Genomic DNA, 13,413 nt, shown 5'->3' with positions numbered 1-13,413 from the left:
GAAGCCCTAGATACTTAGCCAATCTTGTTTCATTTATTTTTCAAGATAATTAAAGTTTAGTAATTTTTGAGTTGATAAGTTGATGTGTAATTCACAGAAAAAAAGGTAAAAGAAAGTTTAAATGTTTTAAGGTTTTATTGTCTTGAAATCAAATGTTTATTTACTGTTTCTGTTGTAACTGAGCAAGTCAGAAGGAACGCACCACACTCCGAGTTCCAAATTAAGAGTCCTTTATTAGCTGGTGACCGAGAGTCTGCTCATGCTCAAAATCTCTCAGCCCCGAGGAAAGGGCTTGATTTCCCTTTGTACCTTGATTTAGGTAGGGGGAGCCTAGCTTAAGCAGAATTTTACAGAAGTGGAAAGAGCAAGTTAGTAGGAGGCATTAAGGCAGGTAGCAGGGGGAGCTTTCTATACAATCACTAAGCGGGGTGTTCAGGTACTTTCTACACAATAATCAAAGGGGAGTTTTTCACAATAGCAGGTGGGCTTGCCAAGCAGGATATGGTCACAGGTACTGTGAACAGTGTGAACCATTCTTAACGGTTCAAGGCTTTGAGTGCAGCATGACCCAGTAATGTACCTGAGGGACTGCGACAGGGAGGGAGAGGCTCGAGAGAGCTTGTCAGTTTTGCAGCTAAGATGGAGTCAGTTAAGCTAGTGAAAGTTAGGTTATTACATTTCTAAAAGGGTTAATCATTTAAAAAATCATTATACCACATTTTCTTCATTTGAAAAGTTTTAATTTACTGTTTCATGTTATACTAGGTATGTATTATATCAACTTTGTATCTCATTGTACATGTAGATATTGGAAATATTTTCTATATAAAATAACCTCTAAGGATTGTTTTTATTTCATTTTATTCATATATTCATGATTCAGTCAAGAAACACTTGAGTCTTTTTGATAAATATTAGATATACAAAGAAGAAGACATGGTTTTCATCTTCAAGGATGTAAAAATAATATACCTAGATGACTATAAAATTAATATATTAAGAAGAAGAATAAATAAGAGAATTGGTGGTTGTTCCAAACAGATATAGCAGCATGGGGAAAGTAAGAGACTCCTGGAGGTGCAAGGCCCAATGGGGTCTGGCCAATAGTTAAATATAACTAAAACAATAGACTGTTAAGTAGAGAAAGAGTTGCCAGAGATGAGGCTTGAGTTTGGTTGGAGCCAGGTTTTGGAGACCTTTATGAAAGAAACACCCACTTTTGAACAGAGTCCTGAAATGTTTTTGTCTCAGAGAGAAAGACAGGATCTGAGACCATTAAATAAGGTTAGCTAATTTTATTGCATAGTTATTTAATGTGGTCTGAATACCTTTATTGTCATTAAAAATTTTTCAGTGATAGTTTTTCAAAAATTATTGATAAATACTGATTATTTCAAAAACTTACATATATGCATTTTAATATATTTTCTATTTGACATACTTAAATATTTGCCATATTTCAAAATAGTATTTGCCTTAGCTTTGTGTTTTTAAATTCTTTTTTTTCAGCTATAAGGAAGACGAGATGGATGAGGAACTAATGGAACCTCTGAAATATGCTGAACAACTTCCTGTAGCTCAGATAATACACCAGGTTTGCATTTCATTTTATTCTTTTGAAAGAAACAAGATTTTTAATCTCTGAAAAGTAATTGCTTTTGTTAGGTTTTTCAGAATCAATGTGCTATAGTTAAAAGGCATTCTGGGCTGTCTATCCCTATTTAGACTACCCCTATTACAGTTGAAAGTCCCATTCAAAGCACAGTATTAAAAGGCTACTTGCTGTTTAACTCTAGAATTCTTACTTACATAAAATATGGGATAAAATAAGGATTATCTTTTGTGTATTATTTAATTACAATATTTAATTTCAGAAAACTTTCATTTGACCCATTGTTTATAGTACTTAGTGACAAGGAAAAAGAGCTGCAAAAATATCATTGGGTGTAATTTTTTGGAGTCACTAAAAAGAGAAAACAATCTTGTCCTACATCCTTTACCCCACCCCATTATCAACCCTTGCAAAGTGTAATTCTGCATGTCATGTGGGCAATTTGTTCATTTCCAGTTGTAATGATTGTGTCATCCTTTCTACATAACTATAATCTTTGAGAAGGCAGTGTTGTAAGTATGTAAGCTTAGACTTTGTACTATAATTTGACAGCATATAACCTCTGCCCTGCTAGACCAGAATCTAATGATTTTAAATGGTCTGTTGACTAGAGTTATAGGCTTTAGACTTAGCAGAGTTTTCAGAGCCTTACATATTATGGTAAATATTAAAAGCCCTTAAATGGCAGAGTTTCTCAGAATTGTTATGAATGTTGATTGTTACTGTGAGTCTTTCCATATGCCTTTTTCAATCAAAATAATTTTGATGTAGCTGATATGTATTGGTTAGAAGTGCCAGTTTGAACTTTATTAAAAGAAACAGAGGCTTTTACTTTAAAATGTTAACTATATATATTTTTCATTGACATTAAAATTTAGTATTGCAATTCTGTGAGAAATTAAAAAAACTGACAAAAAATTTGCTCCTTTGGGAAGCTCATCTGTGCTTGGTAATCAGGTCCAGTTTATATGTCAGGAATTCCCTAGTGTTGTCAGAGCTTAAATGACCTAACAGTCTGCAAATGTCACATTTAAAATTCTGTCTTCATGCCTGACTCTCAGCATAAATGAATTAAACAGCAGAGCAGGCAGCAAGTCAATATGTTCTTAATAGTAAGAGTGAGCAATGAAACAGTTTGTGGTTTGCTCAGAATAGGTAAATAGAATCTGCCCAGAACAGTTCACCTAGAATAAAATCTGAAAGAGGAAACAAGAATTAACCTTTTAGATGGTTGACCAGATGAAATGTCAGTAATATTTTTATAGCATGAATGAACCAATAAACTACCTGGTTTATGTAACAGCTGCATTTTGCTATTATACACTGTGTGAATTCCAAGATAAAAATTTTTGACCCTGGTGAAAATTTTAGATTGTGAATTTTTTTTTGGCAGTACAAGAGACTGTGTTAATTTTAACACTGGATTACAAACATTATATTAAAATTCAGTAGCACTTGATTTTGCTAAATACCTATCTTTAAGATAAATTTTGCACAATAGGAATTTGTGTATCTTATTTTTATTTTTATTGAATAAAATGAATTCTGTTCTCAATTAAAGAGTAGTCAGGACAGACAGGTCATTGTTAATAGCAGACTCTTCATTTATTCCTTTAGTTATTTTCCTTTTTTGATAGTACTACAACTTAGGGACTGTTACCATTAGCCTGTCCAACTGGTCTTTAAGAAACATATGAGTTATGTTGCCAGAAATTGACTGATAAGTCCATTATTTAGAAGCAAATTTTGGCCAGTCATGTGGTAGCTCATGCCTGTAATCCCAACCCTTTGGGAGGCCGCCTGGCAACATGGCAAAACCCCATGTCTGCAAGAAATACAAAAAATTAACCTGGCTTAGTGGTTCCTGCCTGTAGTACCTCCTACTCGGGAGGCTGAGGTGGGAATATCTCCTGGGCCTGGGATCCATATTGAGGCTGCAATGAGCTGAGATTGTGGCATTGCACTCCAGTCTGCGTGACAGAGTGAGACCCTGTCTCAATAAGTGAATGCAACTTTTTTCCTAAGAGAATAGTAATACATGAGATAATTAGGTTCAGCTAGTTTCACAAACCCTTTTTGATCTATATCTAAATTATAGCATTATTATAGTGTATAATCTCCCCCTGTAACTATTTTCATGAGAAATAATCTTGTATTATACTTAACCTACATCTGTTTTGGAGCACATGTCATTTATATTTAAAATGAAGTTACCCCACTTTTACGTCTTGTATATCCTATTTTATCATCTTTCTGACATTCTCAGTTTCTTAATATTTCTTTTAGCATCTTGCCTTGTACCATGTATACATCTGTCTAAATTGATAGGTATGTATTTTTAATGCTACCTTGAAAGGCAGACCACCTCTTTTTCCTACAACTCAGGCACCAGAAGCCAGGGACTCTCACTAGTAGCACAGTTTAGAAGCTGCAGGAGAGATGGAGGCTTTCAAAGCAGAAACAGATACTGAAATAGAAGGAGGAACTTGAGAGATAGAAGACAGAGGAATGAGCATCAGTTATTTGAGTAATTCATTTCTTGTGTATGATATTTAAGCTGCTTTTTACAATCAGGAGATAGGATTCTCACTACTACCATTTTATACTGTCAAATTATTTACCATTTTCCTAGCCATTCTAGAAAATATGATTGTATACCTAGGAAACCCAGGAGACTCAAGTTATAAACAATAAAATTAATAAGAGAATGTGATGAGATAGCCAAATATAAGCTAAATAAAATTGATAACTTCTCTGTATTTGCAGTAAACACACAGAAATGGAAATGGGAAAATTTTTCTGTCACAACAGTGAAGAGAACTATAAAATAATTACAGTTGGATTTAACAAGTAAACCATAGAGCTGTATAATATGAACCATAGAAATGTACTATGTTTCAGAAACAGAAAGACATACCAAATACCTGATGGTGAAGGAGAAACAAAATGATGAAAATATAAGTGTAAATTCTCCCAAATTAGCAATTCTAATTAGAAACAAGTTTTCCTTTTTTAATGTTAGGAAAAAATAACCATGTGATTTATGTGGAAGAACAAATGTTCAAGAATAAACAGAGTGTATAAGAGAGGCACTTGTTTTACTGCATATCAGAATATTAGCCTAAAGCAGCTATAATCAGATAAATATTGTATGGACAAAGGTAAAACAAGAGGATCAATGGAATGAATTTCAAACATGAAGGAATGAATTTCAAACTTTATGAATTCTAATTCATGATAAGATTTTATATGCATAATGACCTTTAATGTGTATGTTTGTGTATGTTAAAAGATAGAAATAAAATTTTTTATGACACATGTATTCTTATTACATAAGATATGCTCTATTTTCTTATCCTATTTTATATTTTTTAAAAAATTGCTAAAGCCTAGTAAACTGATCTTATAAGCAGCAGGTAGTCCTGACCTGTGGCTTAAAACACACAAGAATCCTAGCGAATCCAGAAAATTTTTTTATTATATTTGATAATTTAATATATGATAAATATCTTTTTATTTCAGTAGAAAAGCAGATAAACCTCTATTTCATACTATGTACAATGTAAATTTTTTTCATAAAGACAATGTAAAATAAATAAAAAATCAAAAATCTCATAAGAACATATAGGTAACTGCATGTATAATCTGGAAGTAAAGAAGAACTTTTTTTGGTGGGGAGACAGAGCCTTGCTCTGTCGCCAGGCTGGAGTTCAGTGGCACCATCTTGGCTCACTGCAACCTCCACCTCCTGAGTTCAGGTGATTCTACTGTCTCCACCTCTGGAGTAGCTGGGACTACAGCATGCACCACCATGCCCAGCTAATTTTTGTATTTTTTAGTAGAGATGGGGTTTTACCATGTTGACCAGGATGGTATCTATCTCTTGACCTCATGATCCACCCGTATTGGCCTCCCAAAGTGCTGGGATTACAAGCGTGAGCCACCGTGCCCTGCCAGACAAGAACTTCTTAATGAACACTAAAACTCTGAAGATATATTTAGCTCCAGAAACATGGAATATTTTCTGTGACACAAGGTTCCACAAAGTTAAAAGACAAATGCTAGAATCAAGACAAATACGTTCATAAAGAAGACAACAGAAAATTCCTTAATATCTATAATATTCAGAGGACTCTCAGAAGTTTATAAAAGGCAAACAGAATTCAGTAGAAAAAAAGATACAAAATGATGAAAATCCATTTAGAAATAAATGAAATGGCCAGTGAATGAGAGTAGGGAACCTCAAACTCAGTGAGGAAGTACACATTACAAATTCAGTGAAATTATTTAATGCTCATCAAACTGACTATACAATACTTTGATAAACAGTTGGCAGTTCCTCAAAAGGTTAAACACAGTTACCATATGACCCAGTATTCCAACCTAGTTATATACTCAAGAGAAATAAAATCATGCATCTACACAAAAACTTGTATACAAATATTCATTGCAGCCAAAAAGTAGAAATAACACAAATGTTCAAGTGATAAATAGATCAGATATAGCATGTCCATACAGGAGAATATTATTTAGCGACAAAAGAGAATGACGTACAGATACATGATAAAACATGAGTGAAACTTGAAAAACATACGTTAAATGAAAGAAGCCAGTCACACAAAAAGCCACATATTATACAGTTCCATTTATATAAAATGTCAAGAGAAGCCAAATCTAGAAAATAGATAAATGAGTGCCTAGGTCTGAGACATGGTGAGGTGATGGGGACCGACTGCTAATGAACAGGGTTTCTTTTTTGGAGTGATGAAAATGTCCTAAACTTGGTGGTGATCATTGTATAGCTCTGTAAATATTCTAAGACCATTGAATTGTACATTTTAAGAGAGTACATTTTATGGTATGTGATTAGATCTCAATAAAAATATTTTAAAAATTAAAATCACCTATCCTGGCAGCAATGCTAGGAAAAAGGTACTTGTGTACGTTGTTGGTAGAAATATGGATTATTCCTTCCTCTTGAGAAGACCAACTGACAACATCTCTTCACGTACAATACAGATGGTCCCTGACTTTTAATGGTTCAACTTAGGATTTTTCAACTTTACTATGGTGCAAAACTGTCACAAGTTTGATGTAATATGCAGTATTCAGTAAATTGCATGAGACATTCAACACTTTAATATAAAATAGGGTTTGTGTTAGATGACTTTGCCCAGTTGTAGGCTAACGTACATGTTCTGAGCATGTTTAAGGTGGGCTAGGTTAAGCCATGATGTTTGGTAGATTAAGTGTATTAAATGCATTTTCAACTTTATGATATTTTAAATTTATGATGGGTTTATCCGGACTTACAGAAGTATCTGTATACATATTCTTCAACACAGTGGTTCCACTCATGAGAATCTAGCCTGTACTTCTAGTATATAAATAAAAGTAGTGCTGTATAAGAATCTTAGTACAGTGATATTTATAGTAGCCTTACTGTGGCCACAACAAATTGGAAACAATGTGAATGCCCCTCAGCATAGTTGATATAATGTATTTGATTACTCAGTAGAAAAAAATATATACTTTTTTTTCTGAGGCAGTGTCTTGCTCTGTCATCCAGGCTGGAGTGCAGTGGCACAATCGTGGCTCACTGCAGCCTTGACTTCCTGTGCTCAAGTGATCCTCCCACCTCAGCCTCCCAAGTAGCTGGGACCACAGGTGTGTGCTACCATGCCCATCTAATTTTTGTATTTTTGGTAGAGACGGAATTTTGCCATGTTGCTGAGGCTGTCCTTGAAGTCCTGGGTTCAAGCGATCCATCTGTCTTGGCTCGCTGTATTTTTAATTGGATTTATTTTCTTAACCCACCCTCTGTCCCCTCCTTCTGTTTTTGCCTGATGGCAGAAAATTTAATCTAATCACTTCTAGATAAAGTCACTCACTGCCAGGATTTTCTCCTTCTGTTCCTTCCTGGGATGATGGCATCACAGCTCAGGTAATAGGGTGTAGTTGACATGGCATCATGGCACTAAGAAATTTGAAGTCTTCTACCGCTGAAATATACCATTATTTTGTGAGGTTTTGGATTGGCAACTATCTATTCTGGTAGCCACTTAGGTGGCTAGTGTGCATAGTATATCTGTTAATAGTTAACATATCATCTCTCCATACATGGTTGCCTAGCTCTGGTAAAGTTGGGGGAAAAGAATGAAGTAGGTAATGTGAGGGACCAGTTCATTGTTTGCTGTCATTCCTTCTCCAACTTTTTTCCACTCTTCTGCCTTCTTTCTCACATTTCTTTCTCTCCTTTCCCTCCCATATTTCCTTCTGTTTCATTCCTGTAAGGTAATGTGATATGACTCCTTCCCAAATGTTTGATGAATTTTAGTAGTATTTTTGCCGAAAAGTTAATTAAATGTACTGTGATGCATAGTAGACACTAGATAAGCATGGTGGCCATTGATTTTTGAATATATGCTTCTTTGACATGCACTGAGAAGCAAAGAGAGTTAATGGACCTCTAAAGAAGGTCACCAAGAGCTTGTTAACAAACCTATTTTTGATACTTTGATTCTTTTCCAAGCCAGCAATGTTAGTATTTATTAAACATTTCTGAGAAGGTATGCAAATTGTAGCATTCATTATATTAACAATTTAGGCAATCTAGTGTTCCTGCAGCAAGATTAGAAAGTACAAATCATGGGAAGTGGAAATTGCAATTACTGATATAAGGGTTGTTACTGTATATGAAAGCACATCTAATTTTTTAAAGGATTTATTAAGTTTGTTACTATTTAGAATATTAAGAAATAACAGAAAAATACCTATAAAGTAAGTGGTTTTGTTAACCTTGCACACTTATGTTGAGAATTTCCCTTTAAAGGGAAATTATTTTTTCTCTAAATTTGTCTCCTAGGGAGGGAGATACAGAACTATTGTGTCTTGTCTTACCTGAGACAGAGATAGAGAGAAATGGATGGTTTTTCCATATAAGTAAATTTACATTTACTTCACAGATACAAATTTTAATATGAAACCACTTTTTAAAAAATAGCTTAAATTTTGAGTCAAGATTTGAAATTAGTGACTATAATACAGTATTTTTATGGAAATTGATATTTTTTTCTTCCTTGTAAAAAGGACCACTTGCAGATGGGTCAGATTTTATATGCGTATGTACGTACATATATGTCTGTGTGTATATATGTGTATATATTTACGGTCACTTTAATTTGTAAATATGAAGAGTTGATTAGCATCATATAGTGTTCATTGGATTATATAATGAGAATTCGTGATTAAAAAATGGACACAGTCTTTTTTTAAAAAAAGAATTGTGTATGTAGTTAATAATATGCATTAGATTCAAATACAAATGTTAAACTTTCTTTGAAGTAAAATATTTTAGAAATGTGCTAAAAAATGAAAAGATCAGTAATGAAAGAATATATATAATTTAGCTGTTAAGATCATAATGCTTTTCTGTAGTCTCATTTAATTAGGCATGTCTTTTTATTTATTTCATTTTGTATCTATAATCAATTTTAGCTAGCCCTGACAGGTATAAAAGTATTTAGGCTAGTACTGCTTAGAAAATATAGAATGTGGCACTGATGTAAAAATATAGGTAGATCTTATGAGCAGACTATATATGAGCAGAATAGATAGATTACCTAGATAACCTTGTATTACTAAGGGTTTTCTAGAGGGACAGGATTAATAGGATAGATGTATATATGAAAGGGAGTTTATTAAGGAGCATTGACTCACACAGTCACAAGGTGAAATCCCACAGTAGGCCGTCTGTAAGCTGAGGAGCAAGGAAATCAGTCTGTGTCACAAAATCTCAAAAGTAGGGAAGCTGACAGTACAGCCTTCAGTCTGTGGCTGAAAGCCTGAAAGCCCCTGTCAAACCACTGATGTAAGTCCAAGAGTCCAAAAGCTGAAGAACTTGGAGTCCAATGTTCGAGGGCAGGAAGCATTCAGTGAGGGAGAAAGATGAAGGCCAGAACACTCAGCCAGTCTAGTCCTTCCATGTTCCTCTGCCTGCTTTTATCCTAGCCATGCTGGCAGCTAATTAGATGGTGCCCACCCAGATTGAGGGTGTGTCTGTCTCTCCCAATTCACTGACTTGAATGTTAATCTTCTTTGGTAACACCCCCCACAGACACACCCAGGAACATCCTTCAGTCCAATCAAGTTGACCCTCAGTACTAACCATCACAAACCTAGATACTCTAAAATGTAAACGGTTTATATAAATGATAAAGGTGACATACAGGTCAATGGGAAATTAAAAGATTATTCAATAAGTTATACTGAGATGATTGATTAACTACTGGAGGGGGATACTATGTTCTTGCATCGTAATACATGGAAAAGTACATTCTAATGAGATTAAAGCTTAATGCAAAAAATGCGAAATTGCAAAACAATTAGAAAAGTTTGTTGGCAAAATTTTTTGGTAAGAACTTTCTAAGCATGAAAATTGTGGCAAAAACTAAAAAACAAACAAACAAAAACAAAAAACAAATGCCACCATAACCAGGCGTGGTGATGGGCACCTGTAATTGTACCTGCTCAGGAAGATAAGGCAGGATACCCTGAGCCCAGGAGTTTGAGGTTACAATGAGCTATGTTCACGCTGCTGCACTTCAGCCTGGGCAACAGAGTGACATACTCTCTCAAAAAGAAAGAAGAAAAGAAAAGAAAAGAAAAGGCAGATATCAAAGTGGATATTTTCTTCATGGAATTAACATCTTCATATATAAAGAGCTCTTATAGAATGACAAGAAAAAAAACTGAACATCCTAATGAACTTACACAAAGAACTCACACAGACATGCCTCAAAAGTTGAAATATCAGAGGGTAATAAACTGATAAAAACATGTTGATGTTCATTAATGATGTTAGAATTATTTATTTTTATCAGAAAGTTCCATTTTTTAACCTCTTAAGCAAAGATGTGAAATCATAATAGTAATACTCAGTGATGACTGGGCAGTGATACTACTGGAGGGGAGTATAAATTGGTATAAATTGAGGACACTGTGGTAATTGGTACCAACATTAGCAAATATGTTTATAAACTAGTTAAGCATGACAGGGTGAAGACATATTTTTATGCTTTACCTTCCTGCAAAACTACTAAAATGAGAACAAAGATATAAAAATAGATAAACCCCAAAAGACAAAGAAAATGGAAAAAAGAGAATGACAGATGAGAGTGGTAACACAATTTGGAAAGGAGAAAAGTAGTTGGATAAATGATAACCAATTTAGCAGAGTGGCAAAGCTGAGCCCTAACTTCCGTCATGCTGGTTTCTACTGGAACCCTGGGAGGGTAGGTACCAGGCACCTCAGAGTTTGGGTCCAAAGAGAAACACACCATTGTCTTCCTCCCAAGTGTCTTCCTCCTATTTAACTTTCAGAACACTGGCATATAGGCTTATATTTTATTAGCAGAAGATTGAGGGATTCCTCCCCAAAGATACCAGTCAAACCAGAAAGCAGTAGAGTGATGTCTTCAAAATTATGTGAGAAAATAATTTCCAACTTAGAGTGAACATTACCCTGTTCACTTCCAAATTATGGTTTAAGTGTCATGAAATAGGACAGACATTCCAAGTCTCAATAGATAATTTTTCTTATTTATCCTTTGTCAAGAATCTACTTGAGATTCATTAAATGAAAGAGTAAACCAAAAATCCTGAAGGGATGTCATCCAAGGCACAAGAGATTGTGCCATCATGGTGAGATGCTAGCGAAATTCCCAGGTTTATGATGAAGCGAGTCTTCAGGTGACAACTGTGTAGAAGTTTAAAGAGTAAAGAATACAAATTGGAGCAAGACAATGAAGGACTCCAAGATGGGTGTCTGCAGTTGGTGGAGTGGTGGCAAATTATCTAATGTGTTTGACTCTGTTAAAAGAAGTTTTAAAGTTGAGTAGATTTAATTAGAGCAACATAGAAAATTAAGTGAATAGGGTAATGAAGTCACTATTAGTTTCAGCAATAAAAGTTATATTAATAGAAGAAAAGATATCAATATTTTATGTCTCAAACAATAGTTACATAGTAATAATTATGAAACAATTAATGAAAATGTGTAACAATAAATATGATGACTCGACTATAAATATGACTCGACTATACTATGCTATGAAAGCATCAGGCATGGTGTGAACTCGGTAAACTAAGTACTGAATTTAAACCTCCCAGGAGTCTCTCTGTTCTTGGTCCTGACGATTATAATTTCTATTTGTGACACTAAATTTACCCTTACTATCTCAGCTTCCTATATTAAGCAAGCACATACACACACACACACACACACACACACACACACACACACACACAGACACACACGATTTAAACAGCTTAATTAGAAACCTTTTGGTAGATGCTTGCCTGGGGTTTAAGATGTGTGAGAGGTTCAATTCTGGGACTCACCATTATGAGTCAGTTTTATCTTCATGAATTCAGGTCCCTCCACGAAGGGAGAGGCTCCGTGTAAACAAAGCCATAAACCCACGTAATGCTTTAAAAAACTTAACTTACTCAAATGTTATATATCAGCAAATACCTTGTCTTGGTGGAGAAATATTATCTATTGTTTTCCCCACTGTGTTCTTAACCATCTTCTAGGCTTTCTCTTGTTCCCCCAACTTCAGTTACAAGGCCTCCTAGGCCTCCTACAAATTTCATATTTTGATAAGTAGATTGCAACATCTCTATTTTCCCTCTGCACACTGTACATGGTGCACACTGTACAGTATCACCTCATTATTCTCTTTTTTTAAGATAAGCTGCACAAAAGATTACTCTAGAGTTATGTATCCATTACAGATTTAGTTTCTTGGAGAGAAGTACTGGGGTCTCCTGCCAGGTTCTTGCTTAAAACATAGAAGATTATCTTGGCAGAGTCTTGTTTTATCTGTTCTTTGTTATTCTTTTTTAGTCCTATAGATAATTTTTTCCAGTGTAACCAGTTCATACAATGTCCTGGTGTGTCCGTTGTTGCTCTTTGGGAATATTCTAGGTATTTGGATAGGACAGTTCTTTCATTGTGCAGGACTTATCTGTGCATCGCAGGATGTTTGGCACCCCTTTTCCTTCCAAATACTGGTTGCCAGTAGCACTACTTAGGCATTGTGATGCCAAAAAAAATGCCCTCATGTGTTCTGAACTCCTCCCCGCCTATGAACACAGTACCACCTCAGGTTGAGGACCAATGCAGGTAATTATTTGCAGTGTCTGCCCGTAGACAAATATTTTATTTGTATAATTAGCCTCTTACTCTTGTAATTGGGATATTTCAAAATACATATAGTTGAGAATCTCTTCTTACTTTTCTACATTCTGAAATGTTGTCCTGGGCTCTGTAATTCTAGCTCCTGACATTATATGACATGGATTGGGGTAATTTTTCAATTCTTCTGTCGTTGTTTATCATTACTCTTTATTTTGTTCCACTATTGCAATTTTGGCATTTTAGTGTTTTTCCATTCCAGTAATACCTACCCCATTACAACTAAACTTTGCTAAAGGTTGACTGAAATGTCTATCAAGTAGAAAGTCTCTGCCACCTTCTTTTAAAAAATGTGCCTATTGAATTATCAATATTTAGAAAATCATCAAAAGGATGCTGAATCCATATCACTCTGTCTGTCTTAGGACTGGCTTGTATTGCTTTAAAATCTTGTGGAGCTTTCCCTAACCATAGCAACTTTAAAACTGATGTCTAGTGAAGAATAATACATTTTTCACTTATTTTTATTCAAATGATAAGAGAAGTAATGAAAACTAAACTTTTTGAAGGTCATATGCTAATCTCTTAATATCATCTCAGA

The 13,413-nt window shown here is 34.7% G+C and overlaps 1 protein-coding gene across 1 annotated transcript in view; it reads left to right on the top strand.

Annotated features, from left to right (window-relative positions):
- PIGK (phosphatidylinositol glycan anchor biosynthesis class K) overlaps positions 1-13,413 on the top strand; it is a 134,484-nt gene that overhangs the window by 102,460 nt on the left and 18,611 nt on the right. The window contains exon 10 of the mRNA XM_012442760.2: positions 1,510-1,594. Coding sequence (XP_012298183.1) covers positions 1,510-1,594 — 85 coding nt within the window. The remainder of the gene's footprint in view (positions 1-1,509; positions 1,595-13,413) is intronic.

Source organism: Aotus nancymaae, unplaced genomic scaffold, assembly GCF_030222135.1.
Source record: "Aotus nancymaae isolate 86718 unplaced genomic scaffold, 86718_ANA_hifiasm-v0.15.2.pri h1tg000007l, whole genome shotgun sequence".
NCBI lineage: Eukaryota > Metazoa > Chordata > Mammalia > Primates > Aotidae > Aotus > Aotus nancymaae.
This window is presented reverse-complemented; position numbering and strand designations above follow the sequence as displayed.